This window comes from Oncorhynchus masou, chromosome 31 (genome assembly GCF_036934945.1).
Source record: "Oncorhynchus masou masou isolate Uvic2021 chromosome 31, UVic_Omas_1.1, whole genome shotgun sequence".
NCBI lineage: Eukaryota > Metazoa > Chordata > Actinopteri > Salmoniformes > Salmonidae > Oncorhynchus > Oncorhynchus masou.
The window spans coordinates 35516471-35529999 of record NC_088242.1 but is presented as its reverse complement, the minus strand read 5'-3'; the positions used below and the strand labels follow the sequence as shown (position 1 = coordinate 35529999).

Sequence of the window (13529 nt, the reverse complement as noted above, 5' to 3'; positions counted from 1 at the left end):
CTTCTACCTTCTCCTCTCCACTCACCCTTCAACAGTGACTCCTCCGTCTCTCTCTCTTTCTCTAACTCCCTTCCCTCTCTGCCATATTTTTTTCCCTCATTTGTCATCTTTTCTTCATCTGTAGAGTAATCTGGCATTTAGCACCCCATGGTCAAATGTATCACCCTTTCCTCGCACACACGCACAAACATGCTCGCATCTCTACAAAATGTGAACATGGCCCAAGTCCAACTGTCCATATTTTTCCTCTGATCGTTGCTTCTTTCAGGGATAAGAAGCTGTTTGGCTGGCACTGAGGTATGCGTGCACATGAACTTAAACCACATCCCCGACTCCAGACTGTCAAACCTGAAGAGGCTTTATCAGTCAAAAATGGCCTACTTCGCATACCCACTTGGATCAGTCTACGTGCTTTGCACCCCTAGGAAAAAATGTGTGGAATTCAAAATGTGTGTTTTGGAAAATCATTGAGGTTTGGTATGTTTTCCTGGCTAGAATTGTTTTGCGCCCAGAAGCGAAAGGTACTGGCAGTAGTTTTTGGAGTTGGGAAGAAAAAGAGATGTGATATGGGCATCAATTGTTTTTGATCGGGCAAGGTAAATCTTGTCTTGGCTGACAAAGGGTTTAACCAACTTTGATGCTAGTGCCGATGCCCTACTTAGTCTCAGACATGTAATAACATGTCTGAGCAATAATAGCCTGTTTGTTTGTTGGGCGCAAAGCTCTTTTTGTGTGGCGCCTTGGCACTGGACAACGGTGCCATTTTGACATTCAGCTGTCTTGTCCAAGCAAGTCCTAGCTAGCATAATTTGCTTCCATTTGGCATGTCCTGTATTGAATCCCTGTGCGTCTTTGTGTTTCAGGGTTGTCTATCTGCAAGTGAGCATGAATGAAGGCCTGTCGTTCATCACTAGCTCTGTGCACATCACCACCACAGAGTGTGTAAGTATGCTCTTCCAATCACATTCCAACTACTACTCAAAAACTCACTAGAAATTGTCTTTTGTTGGGACAATTATCCTATTTCCAGAATTTCTTTACTTATTTTTTTCTGTTCTATCTCAATTTTTTTCAGTTTTTCATTTCTGCCTCATTTTCCCCTCTTAATCTTGTTCAGGGGCATTTATTTTCTCAGCATTTTTTTTCAGAGGGCTCCTGTTTTGCTTGAGTAAGTTTCCTTCTCCTCTCCTGCTCTATCTGGTGCTCTGTCTGGAGCCAAACCACAAGGGGCTTCAGCAATGATCCACCCAAAAGACCCCCCACGTCAGAGGGACTTAAACCAGCACTCTGCTCACCCACAAAATAAAGAAAAAACACCACCACATCCCATCCACAGTCTATAGGCTCTAATAGGAACCATATTGTCCCCTATTTAGATCTTGAGACCCCTCCTCAACCTCTCTCATCTCTCGTCAGTCTTCTCTCATCTCTCGTCAGGGTCCTAACCCGGTCTTAACGATGACTCTTATCTCCCCCTGGCAGTTTGATGGTACCATCCTTCTCATCACCCTTCTGGCTCTGTTCCTGTTGATGGCAATGCTGTTCATGTGGTGGTTCTGGCCCCTCTGCTGCACAGTGGTAACCGTCAAAAATTGGTTCAATATGATGGCAATTATGGGCCACATGTTATATTATACTGTATAGAGTGGACCTTTTAGCAGAGTAGCTGCCATTTGAATGATTTAATGACCCTTTAAAAGTAACCTGGCTCAATGTAATGCAAATGGTGTTGTTCTTGTTTGTGTAAGAGTGTTGACAGAATATAATAGATATGAGTTTAAAAGTGTGTAACAATTTCTTTGTCAGTTTCGCAGATGAGAAATGACAAATGCCAGGGAATGATAATGAACACCTGATGCGACCACTTAGTCACGGTCATCAATTAATATGAATGTGACTTTCCACCCTGAACTTCCTGTCTAGGTGATCAAAGAGCCTCCTCCAGCACCCCCCTCAGAGCCTGTAAGTCAGCCCTTGAAGGCGCATTTAGTTTTTTCACAACCAAACCTCTATTTTTTTTTATGTTAAATTGCAGGCATGTTATAGAAGGGTCCAGACACTTTTTTTGCGATTCCACTTGTTTGTTTTTTTGACAGACTTGGGCCAACCAGCAAGTCACTTCCTCATCTCGTCGTGCAATTACAGGGACTCAATGCTCCAGAAACACCCAAATACGTCAATTTTAGAAACAGAAAAGCTCTCAATATAGTGATGCGGGACTTTAGATGTTGAACACATGAAATGTTGTCATTCCGAACTTGATCCACAAGGTCATATTCAATTTTGTTTGCGACTTTAGCGATTTTACCGTCCATTCTAGCAGCAGGCCACACGGAGAATGGAACAGCTGGATAGGGGAAACAGCTTGAGTCTTGCAAAAAAAACAAAAAAACAAAAAAAAAACAATTGTTTTAAATAGTCTAAACAGTTACACACACCGTCATTGCTCCCTGAGGGAGGATTATACAGACAAGGAAACTTCAACTATGGAGGGTTTTACGAACGTCCAAACGTTTCACAGGAACTGGACAAAGACCCGATATGAAGAGAAATGGGGAACGTCCGCTCACCATTATACTTCCGGTTGTAATGTATTCTAACCATCATGGAACCATCTCACAGATCACATTTCAACTCCCCCAGAAATAGCAGACGGAATTGCAATTGCATTCCAGCCAATGTACATTCTCAACACCAACTCATGGACGGCGGAATCTTTCCAATAAGTTTTTTTTTTTTTTGTCAAATTAAACGAGAGAAAAAGAAGAAAAAAAAAAGTAGGATCTGGTCAGAGGCATGATATCATACATCGCCTCTCTCGTGTCATGAGCATACAGTGAGCAGAATGTGTAGGCCTAAGGACTCTTGGGGCAGGAGGCATGCATGCTTGTCCTATCCACTGAAGATAGTTTATTAAATAGTATACAATAACCATACGATAGGCCTAGTTACAGCAAACATGTAGCCAGTCTAGTATTTTTTAAATTGGCTTTAACATATAAATATTTTTCTACACACATTGTATTCGCCTCTCGAAAATGCACTGCATGTTCGAGCCATGGACAATTGAACATGCAATCTCCATAGACAAGCGTTGGCAGTAGAATGGCCTTACAGAAAGAGCTCAGTGCCGTTTCAACGTGGCAACGTCATAGGAGGCCACCTTTCATGAAATGGGTTTCCATGGCTGAGTAGCCACACACTAGCCTAAGATCACCATGTGCAATACCTAGCGTCGACTAGAGTGGTGTAAAGCTCGCCGCCATTGGACTCTGGAACCGTGGAAATGCCTTCTCTTCACCATCTGGCAGTCCGATGGACTAATCCGGGGTTGGCGCATGCCAGGAAAATGCTACCTGTCCCAATGCACAGTGCCAACTATAAAGTTTGGGGGAGGGGAAATAATTGTCTTTTGTTGTTTTTCATGGTTCGGGACAGGCCCATTAGTTCCAGTGAAGTGGAAATCTTAACTCTACAGCATACAATGACATTCAAAACAATTCTGTGCTTCCAACTTTGTGGCAGTAGTTTGGGGAAGGCCCTTCCCTGTTTCAAGATGACAATGCCCCCATGCACAAAGCGAGTTCCACACAGAAATGGTTTGTCGAGATCAGTGTGGACGAACTTGACTGGCCTGCACAGAGCCCTGACCTCAACTCCATCGAACACCTTTGGGATGAATTCTAACGTTGACTGCGAGCCAGGTCAAATAGCCAAACACCAGTGCCGAACCTCACTAATGCTCACGAGGCTGAATAGAAGAAGCAAGTCCCCGTAGCAATGTTCAAATTTCTAGTGAAAATCCTTCCCAGAAGAGTGGAGGCTGTTACAGCAGAAAAGTGGAGGAACAACTCCATATTAATGTCATTGATTTTGAAATGAGAGTTCAACGAGCAGGTGTTCACATACTTTTGGTCATGTAGTGTAAGATTAGCCAAACATCACCGTTGATATGGCCTGCTAGTCACTTTGATAAGTGAAAGGTAAACAAACTAACAGGCAAATATCTTAGGCTACAAGTGGATTCAGCACCAAGGACAGTGACGGGAATTCCCACAATGTTTTACATTTTAGTCATTTAGCAGACAAGCTTATCCAGAGCGACTTACAGTAAGTATTAAGTACATACATCTTCATACAGTGCCTTGCAAAAGTATTCATCCCCCTTGGCGTTTTACAACCTGTAATTTAAATTGATTTTTATTTTTATTTCATGTAATGGACATACACAACATTGCCCAAATAGGTGAAGTTAAATGAAAAAAATGACTTGTTTAAAACAATTCTAAAAAATGAAAAAGTGGTGAATGCATATGTATTCACCCTCTTTGCTATGAAGCCCCTAAATAAGATATGGTGCACCAATTACCTTCAGAAGTCACCTAATTAGTTGAATAAAGTCCACCTGTGTGCAATCTAAGTGTCACATGATCTGTCACATGATCTCAGTATATATACACCTGTTCTGAAAGGCCCGAGAGTCTGCAACACCACTAAGCAAGGGACACCACCAAGCAAGCGGCACCATGAAGACCAAGGAGCTCTCCAAACAGGTCAGGAACAAAGTTGTGGAGAAGTACAGATCAGTTGGGTTATAAAACAATATTAGAAACTTTGAACATCCCACGGAGCACCATTGAATCCATTATAAAAAAATGGAAAGAATATGGCACCACAACAAACCTGCCAAGAGAGGGCCCACCAAAACTCAGGGACCAGGCAAGGAGGGCATTAATCAGAGAGGCAACAAAGAGAACAAAGATAACCCTGAAGGAGCTGCAAAGCTCCACAGCGGAGATTGGAGTATCTGTCCATAGGGCCACTTTAAGCAGTACACTCCAAAGAGCTGGGCTTTATGGAAGAGTGTCCAGAAAAAAAGCCATGGCTTAAATTGTTCTCCAAAAGGCATGTGGGAGAGACTGCCCAAACATATGGAAGAAGGTACTCTGGTCAGATGAGATTAGAATTGAGCTTTTTTGCCATCAAGATAAACGCTTTGTCTGGCGCAAAACCAACACCTCTCAACACCTCAAAAACATCATCCCATCATGCTGTGGGGATATTTTTCGTCGGCAGGGACTGGGAAACTGGTCAGAATTGAAGGAATGATGGATGGCGCTAAATACAGGGAAATTCTTGAGGGGAACCTGTTTCAGTCTTCCAGAGATTTGAGACTGGGGCGGAGGTTCACCTTCCAGCAGGACAATGATCATATGCATACTGCTAAAGCAACAATCGAGATGTTTATGGGGAAACATTTAAATGTCTTGGAATGGCCTAGTGAAAGCACAGACCTCAATCCAATTGAGAATCTGTGGTATGACTTAAAGATTGCTGTACACCAGCAGAATCCATCCAACTTGACGGAGCTGGAGCAGTTTTGCCTTGAAGAATGGGCAAAAATCCCAGTGGCTAGATGTGCCAAGCTTATAGAGACATACCCCAAGAGACTTGCAGCTGTAACTGCTGCAAAAGGTGGCTCTACAAAGTATTGACTTTGGGGGGGTGAATAGTTATGCACGCTCATGTTTTCCGTCTTTTTGTCTTATTTCTTGCTTGTTTCACAATAAAACATATTTTGCATCTTCAAAGTGGTAGGCATGTTGTGTAAATCAAATGATACAAACTCCCCCCCCCCCAAAAAAAAAAAAACATTTTAATTCCAGGATGTAAGGCAACAAAATAGGAAAAATGCCAAGGGGGTGAATACTGGTCCCCCGTAGGAATCAAACCCACAACCCTGGCATCTCAAGTGCCACGCTCTACCAATTGACGGTTTGGTCCAACAAATGAAAGTGGAAGATGCTATTTTTTTAACTCAATTATAAAGGAAAAATAATAAGCAGTTGCTATAACTTGTTCCTAAGCATTCTTCCCACAGTCACGGGCCCCTTTCAGTCAATGGGCATCGCCAAACTGGGGCCAAACCTTTCAGAGAAGCTGGAGAAAAATAATATTCAATATAAAGAATAAAGGGAATGTCTGTTGACTGTTTTGCTGCTTGTGATATTTTAATAAAACATAGGTCACTGATTAGGCTACTGTGAGCCTCCGTTGGCAAAATCGATGCCATAACCAATTGTGTTATTTCTAAGTCCAGCTTTTGGTGAATCTTAAATATCCCCACTAGCTCTGCTTAAAATTGGTCAGTAAGCAAACGCTTTTAAAAGACACGCCTAAAATATTTCCACACATCCCACCTCAGCGCAAGCGAGCTGATGGAAGACAGGTAAATGACCAACCCTCACGCCAGGGTTGAAAAATAGCAGAACCCTGGCTTTTACAAGTCAAAGTTAAGATCGTGATTTTGACAGTAGCTCTGACTTAACGCCAGCAGAAAATAGAGCCCTAGGCATATCGAACACTTGCTTGGAAGTTCATTATTTGCTCCCATCTTTTCTGTCTGCCAGGAATCAGATGACGAAGATGGCATGCCCAAGAAGAAGTGGCCAACCGTGGATGCATCCTACTATGGAGGAAGAGGAGTCGGAGGAATCAAAAGAATGGAGGTGAGGTGGATCCAATCACTTTACAGTTGCACCCAAGTAAATGTCCATCTTTATCTTCCATAATTCCTCACAAACACATGACAGTTGGAACTTTATTCTAGACTCTTCCTCACCGCCTGTGTGTAGTATGTACTGTAGGCCCACTTCCACAGGTACAGTGGGTCATACCCCATCTTTGTTCCACTCCTACAGGTACGCTGGGGGGGGAAGGGTTCAACCGAGGAGGGGGCTAAGCTGGAGAAGCCCAAGAACGCTGTGGTGAAAATGCCAGAGCAAGAGTTTGAGCCGTACGAGCCCAAGCCCAAGAAGGCCCACAACAGGAAGCCAGCCACAGACAGGAAGTGGTACACCCCCATACAGGTAAAAACACTCTCTTCTTCTCCTTCCTTTCTACCTTTCTTTGTCAGACTAGTTTATGCACTCTATTCCTCTCTACCTATACATGTATAATAGGGTACTGTGTGTAATATGAAATTACATATTGGCCATGCACACTTTACACAGGTAACATTTTTTGACAGTATTCACTATAGCCATGTCTCCCTCCCTTTGTTTGCAGGGTAAACTGGACGCCATTTGGGCCCTGTTTCGCCGCGGTTACGACCAGGTTTCTCTCATGCGGCCTCAGCCAGGAGATCATGTGAGTACTAAAGCCTTAAAACACCATGGGAGCCCAGCCTTAGCCCTATCCCTCAACATACAGCCCTACACCCCCCCCCCCAAAAAAAAAGCCCCTGCACTGCCAAGATCCATGATAAGGCAGAGCCCAAAACCTGCTTCAAATCAGCCGCTGCCATGAAAATAAAATAAATCAGAGCTGTGGACGTGCCCCAAAGAGATCCACTTTATGTTTTAAAAACCTCGACGTTAACTACTTTCTGATCGGGCACATGTTTGAACTGCAATACTGAACCTTTATATCAAAACGGAGATTGGAGTTTGACTTGGGGTTGGCTGAAGGTGGTTTTTGCTCTAGATATGCACTTGGAGGGGCTGGGCTATATGAGACTCTTTATCCCACAGCCCTCCCCTCCTTTCTTTCCTTCTAGATCTGCAGCTAGCCTGCTGAGGTGGCACCTCTCCAGGTGCTCGTTAAAATCATGCGTTATTTGCAGAAAACAACTCTTTTTTAACGGGAATTCCACATGTAAAGAGTGTTCTCTCAGCCAAATGTATGAACTGAGAAGAAGTGAAGTACTGCCAGATAAGCTCTCAACAACAACACAGAAAATAAGCTTTCGACCGCAAAGGGAAACAATGATGCCTATATGCTAATGATTGGCTTCCTTCAAATTTCAAATATTTCTCCCGGCCAAATAGATGTCGATACTTTGTTCAAAAGGTTTGATCCAGGAAAACGATCACCACGTGCAAAAGGTTAAACATGATGCATTGCTTATTCCAGAGGAAGTGTTTCCGTGTAATGGTGTCGCCTACTCAAGTAATTTGCGGTCTGTTACAAAGGAGCAGAAAAATTCCCAGGCAGGCCTTCTGGTACTGGTGTAATCCTGTTTTTTTTTAGGGGGAATGGAAACAAATACAAGGCAGGCAAGCTCTTTCCTGTGTAAAGTGTGACCTGAGGAGAACCATTAAACTGTCTTACTGACATTTCAGCATGTCTGTCCCCTAGGCCATGCTAGCTGCTAACACAGCTCTTATCACTCCCACTCACACTCCCTCTCTCTCACACGCAGACACATATACACACACAGGCCATATTGGCGTTCACAGCATATACACAGGCCTTGTGTGTTCCATTGGACCCATTTGGCCAAGATCCGATCTGGATTCCTGACAGACATATTTCAGTCTGTTGCTGTGTTGCATTTTATTACCATGCAGATTGCTATGACGACGGCTGTATCCTGAATGGCACTATTGAGAGAAGCCTTGGCTAAAAGCCTTTACAGTTCAATCCCTAGTTTGCTTTGATTTCATCAGTCCACAATGGAGCTGCTATGTCCCCTAGTCAATCCATCCTCTCTGAATACAACTCATGTAGCTATGCAACTCCACGGCACTAAAAAACAGAAAGGCACCATCTGTTCATCTTTAATTTCTCATTCTCTTTGACCCTTCTGTCAGTCTTCTCCCTCTCTCCACACCCCTCCTCTCGCTCCATCTTCCTCTCCCACTCCACTATGGGATTCTCTGTGCTGGTTTTGGACACAGACCCTCTCCCTGTTTGCTTAGTTTAGGTTGAGTGCAGTATAGTGTGCAGGGTATGATTAGCATGCTTAGTCTGGTTTAGTCATCTCCCTCTCGCTCCGTGTATCCCTAGTCCTAGGGACCTCAGCTATTTGGACCTCAGCTATTTGCCTCCAACTACTCTCCAACTTCTCCGCGAGCTCCTACGTAAAACATCACGTGCTCGAGCAGATCGACTCCTGAGGTGAAACTAGAGGCTTTGATTTAATGTCTCCCCTGATGGAGAGTTTGCACTGCGAAGGGCATGAGGTAATAGGCAGCGGAGACAACCGCGAGAGTCGTCTCGACCAGCGGGGACACGAACCCTGCTGAAGCAGCCCTGGCTAGTCTGCTTTAAGACATCTGGGTTTAATGGCAGACATTGGAAAAGGGAGGTTCGAAGGACATTCTTTGTCTTGCCTTTGTGTTGTAAGTTTGCGGTTCAATGTCGCAAACCACACTGGTTCAATGTGAAGTACTCACAGAAAGGTAGCTGAAATGAACCTCTCAAAGGGTCTGCAGAGAATGAAAGGATATGTGATTTTATGTTCAACATCCCTCTCTTGTTCTCATCCTGTTATTGACTGGAAGGAATGTCAGAGACTTAGAGTAGATTTGAGGAGACAGTGTTTGGTTACCAGAGGATTTCTGTTTTTTTTTCTCCTTGATGCATAATTTACAAGTCAGAATGAATGGAATGTGTCCTCGGTTGTTTTTGATTTTTTTTGCTGATACGGCCACTCAGTGTGTGTGTGTGTTAAATGTGTGCATAATGTTAAATGCCTCTACAGTCCTACAGTATGCCCTAGTAAGTCCATGCCTGCCTATCTGCGTGGGGGATGGAAAAAGGCTTACTGGGTTGTCTTTCCAGTAAGGGCATGAATCTGAGTTAGGCCATAAACCACGAGAGTTCACAGTATGAGGCCACTGTGGTGGATGGTGGGGGTTCAAACTATGTAGCTGCTGTGGACGAGAATAGAGAGCAAAAAGTTTATCAACAAAATGAATGTATTTTTGCCTCAAGAACTCCCCCCTAACAATACTGTCCCCCCCCCCTACCAATCCTCTGTCTCTCTCCCCCCTACCAATCCTCTGTCTCTCTCCCCCCCTACCAATCCTCTGTCTCTCTCCCCCCCTACCAATCCTCTGTCTCTCTCCCCCTACCAATCCTCTGTCTCTCTCCCCCTACCAATCCTCTGCCTCTCTCCCCCTACCAATCCTCTGTCTCTCTCCCCCCTACCAATCCTCTGTCTCTCTCCCCCTACCAATCCTCTGTCTCTCTCCCCCAACCAATCCTCTGTCTCTCTCCCCCCTACCAATCCTCTGTCTCTCTCCCCCTACCAATCCTCTGTCCCCCCTACCAATCCTCTGCCCCCCTACCAATCCTCTGTCCCCCCTACCAATCCTCTGCCCCCCTCTACCAATCCTCTGTCTCCCCCCTACCAATCCTCGGCCCCCCTACCAATCCTCTGCCCCCTCCTCTACCAATCCTCTGTCTCCCCCCCCCCTACCAATCCTCTGTCTCTCTCTCCCTTTATCTATTTTTCTCTCTCTCATTCTCCATATGGTGCTATAAAACAACATGGAGTTTTTGGAAAGCAGCCACAGTTTCATTGGCAACAGCAACAGTACATTGGAACAGAACATTGGACTGGGAAGAGGGCGTAGGGGGGTCACAGCAAGGGCTGATGGGTAACCGTCCAGCCAACTGGTCCTGGTTGGAACAGACAGAAAGGGTAGTGACCGTCCCATGACCATGGGGTCAGCTGGGCTCAGAGGTGTTCGCCTAGATGGGAGTTAGACACCGGTGTGCTGTATGTGGGAGAGGGGCTGGATCATGTCAGGGAGGGGGGTACAATGTAATCTGAGTTATGTCTTTACTGTAGCTTTATGGGGTCCTGTATACCTCCAGTATACACTGATCCCAGTGTAATCTGATGTTACTGTCTCTTTCCCCCCAGGGTCGATGCATCAACTTCACCCGGGTGAAGGACGAGGCAGCGGCAGCAGCCAAGGCAACTCCCCGGGCCCATAGCCCTCCTCCCGCTTCTGACTACCGTCCACTGATCAGCCCCACTACAGCGCCGCCACCACAGACCAGCCCGCCCCCGCGAGCGCCGCCCGTCACCCAGCTGCCCCCAGGGCCACCCCCATCCCGCACCCCCCCAGGTCCCCCTGCCCCCCCTCCCACACGCCCCCCACCCTGCCCAAACAGCAGACCATGAGAGCAAATTAGGGACCCCACTCCAATAAAGAAATAGTCCACATTGCCAAATATGCTCCCTCAAACCCGAAAAAGAAGCACAGTATTTATTGGAGTTGGGGTGAAATTAGCAGGAGACATTAATGGTTTGTTGCTGGACAGCAAAATATGTAGTCATAGAAAGAAACCTACTGCAATGGATGAAATGATTTGATCAGCTACTGAGTATGTTATGATGGTTAGTGGCAAGGTGAAAGTAGAGTGAGACTGTGTGAATTTGTGTAACTTTAGTCATCTCTGAGTCGGTTTACTTAGAACCACAATGATTGGATTTTGCTATCAAACCAATCTAGATGATGTGGAATTTGGAGCTTTTTTGCATGTCTCTTTTGTACATTTTTAGATGTGTCTCTATTTTGTCAATTGGAAGATGTGAAAGGGCACATTTTTGTAGGGGGTCAACAAAACATGGCACTGGTTTGATTAAGTTGAATATTTGTTTCTCATGTCCAAATCAGTTTACACAGACTGAGAAAGCCAGTTTTAACCCATATGGGTTATTCCATATTCCGTTCAAGAAACCCATTTTAATTACTTCCATTTGGTAGTGTTGCTGGAAGCCATAAGCGTATAAGCATAAGTTGACACTGGGACACTTTTTATATGGACTGAACACGTAAGATTTCTGCTTATACAGTATACTCTCTCAGGATAGGAGCACATGGTCTGCCAAAAATGAGGCGCACAAACACCTTGATATTATTTTTTTTTGTTACATCCCCTGAACGAGTTAGTTGAGAATCATACATAGGCGTAGCGTAAGAGATTTGTTAGCGTAAAAATGTTGCATTTGTAAACACTTTGTTGATGATTATCTCTAAGGATGAACCCAGGTTTATCTAAGTTGATATCGGGTATCCGTGCACATTGAATGCAGTTCAGATCTAGCATCATTTTTTATATTGTAAGTTTTTTTTAAATCACTTTTGAACCATGGACCTCTCAAACAAAACAGCTAAAGTCAGGTCATTGGCTCTCATCCATTTTTTTTACAGTCTCAAAGCTGTACTTTACTCTTATACATTGTATTGTTTACCTTTTCTTTTTTTATCGAATCACAATCACATTGCAACTGCAGGGCAGTTCACCGCGTCTCTAATTTATTAACCCCAAAGACCTAGAGGAGCGTACTTGAATACGACAAAGGTGTCCACTGACAAAGATGGACACTGTGCATGTAAACAAACAACTATTCACGCAACTTCATATGGCAGTGTTTCTCAACCCCATTGGTCTATAATCCGGGCACTAGGTCATAGTATTCCCTTCCTAAGTGCAACTGTCCTGTATCAAAAGGCACATGACATTTCAGTGATTTGTCCATGAACCAACACTGATTTAAATCAAGCCCTCAAAAGGAGGAAGTCCATAGCATGCCGGTCCTTGGTACAGACAAAGGTTGAGGAATACTATTGTATGCTTATCACACACGGTACCTTTCAGAATTGTTCTACTTAGATCTTTCTACTCTCTTTGTATAATGTACTTCATTCGATTATGACCTATAATACCATTGTGTTACTATATTCCTTTGTTATTTTGTAACACTGCTGAAAGCTGTTCAGGATGATGATGATGATGATGATGATGATTAAGAGAGATGCATGCATTTCGTTTGTTTTTATCGGTACGACACAAATAAAGCTCTATGGCACCCAAGTGTAGTTATATAGTTCTACTTTTTGACAATGATGAACATCCGCCATTTTGTATGACTGGATTTATGGCTCTTTATTGGAACATCATCCCACTCAAGCAATGGCATAGTAAGAGGAGCGAGCAACAACGTTAAGTAGACCTCATTATGTCGTCCCTGGTGCGTTTTTGTCTCTATGCTTCAGAATGATCATTAGGACCATTGTGGGGTTGTGTTCTCCTGAGAAAAAGCTCTGAGACGCTAAAATAAGGGGTGTCAAACTCATTTTGCCCCAGGGGCCGCATTCGGTCTTCAACGAGGTCCGGAGGGCCGCACTGAAAATGTGTTCTATTTCCTCGCTGTCAAAATTTGCAAAGAAATAGTCCTCTACCCATAGTTTTTAGAATTTCCTACGCTCCCTGTCTGTATAGCTTTCATTTCAGTGATTATTAGCACGCTGGTCCATTATAATTTTTGATACTATTTCGATTTTGTTTTTGTGATTTTAAAGTATAAAATGGCCCGCTGGCCATATTTCTGACACCCCTGCGCTAAATGTTAACCATTCTTTTACATGTTAACCATTGTTTTTCATGTATTAATGGGAGTACTGAAACAAGTATGGAAAGACGTCTTAAGATTATTTTTTTTTTACTTTTTCTTTTTTTGTTTGTTACAGTATTAATAAAGGTTGACTTTCAAGCTTTTATATGAAACTAATGGGTTGTTTTTGTGTGTGACTGACCTATCTGAGGTGAGTGGGGTCACCAGTGAGCTCCTCGGGGAGAGCTATCCACCTGGGCTAGTGTCTGGAGGGTGGCTGTGGCCGCCCTCCTCACCTCCCGGACAGGGACGCTCAGGGACAGCACCAACATGGAGGGAAAACACATTTAGAACTTTGTTACTTATACACCATCAATACTCCAGCCACTTG

General features: G+C 44.1%; 1 protein-coding gene across 1 annotated transcript in view; it reads left to right on the top strand.

Moving 5' to 3' along the window:
- LOC135523880 (anthrax toxin receptor 1-like) overlaps positions 1-13311 on the top strand; it is a 29933-nt gene extending 16622 nt beyond the window's left edge. The window contains exons 12-18 of the mRNA XM_064950878.1: positions 864-942; positions 1483-1578; positions 1924-1962; positions 6411-6509; positions 6702-6869; positions 7069-7149; positions 10658-13311. Of these exons, the coding sequence (XP_064806950.1) occupies positions 864-942; positions 1483-1578; positions 1924-1962; positions 6411-6509; positions 6702-6869; positions 7069-7149; positions 10658-10921 (826 nt within the window). The 3' untranslated portion in view covers positions 10922-13311. The remainder of the gene's footprint in view (positions 1-863; positions 943-1482; positions 1579-1923; positions 1963-6410; positions 6510-6701; positions 6870-7068; positions 7150-10657) is intronic.
- Positions 13312-13529: the final 218 nt, after the last annotated feature.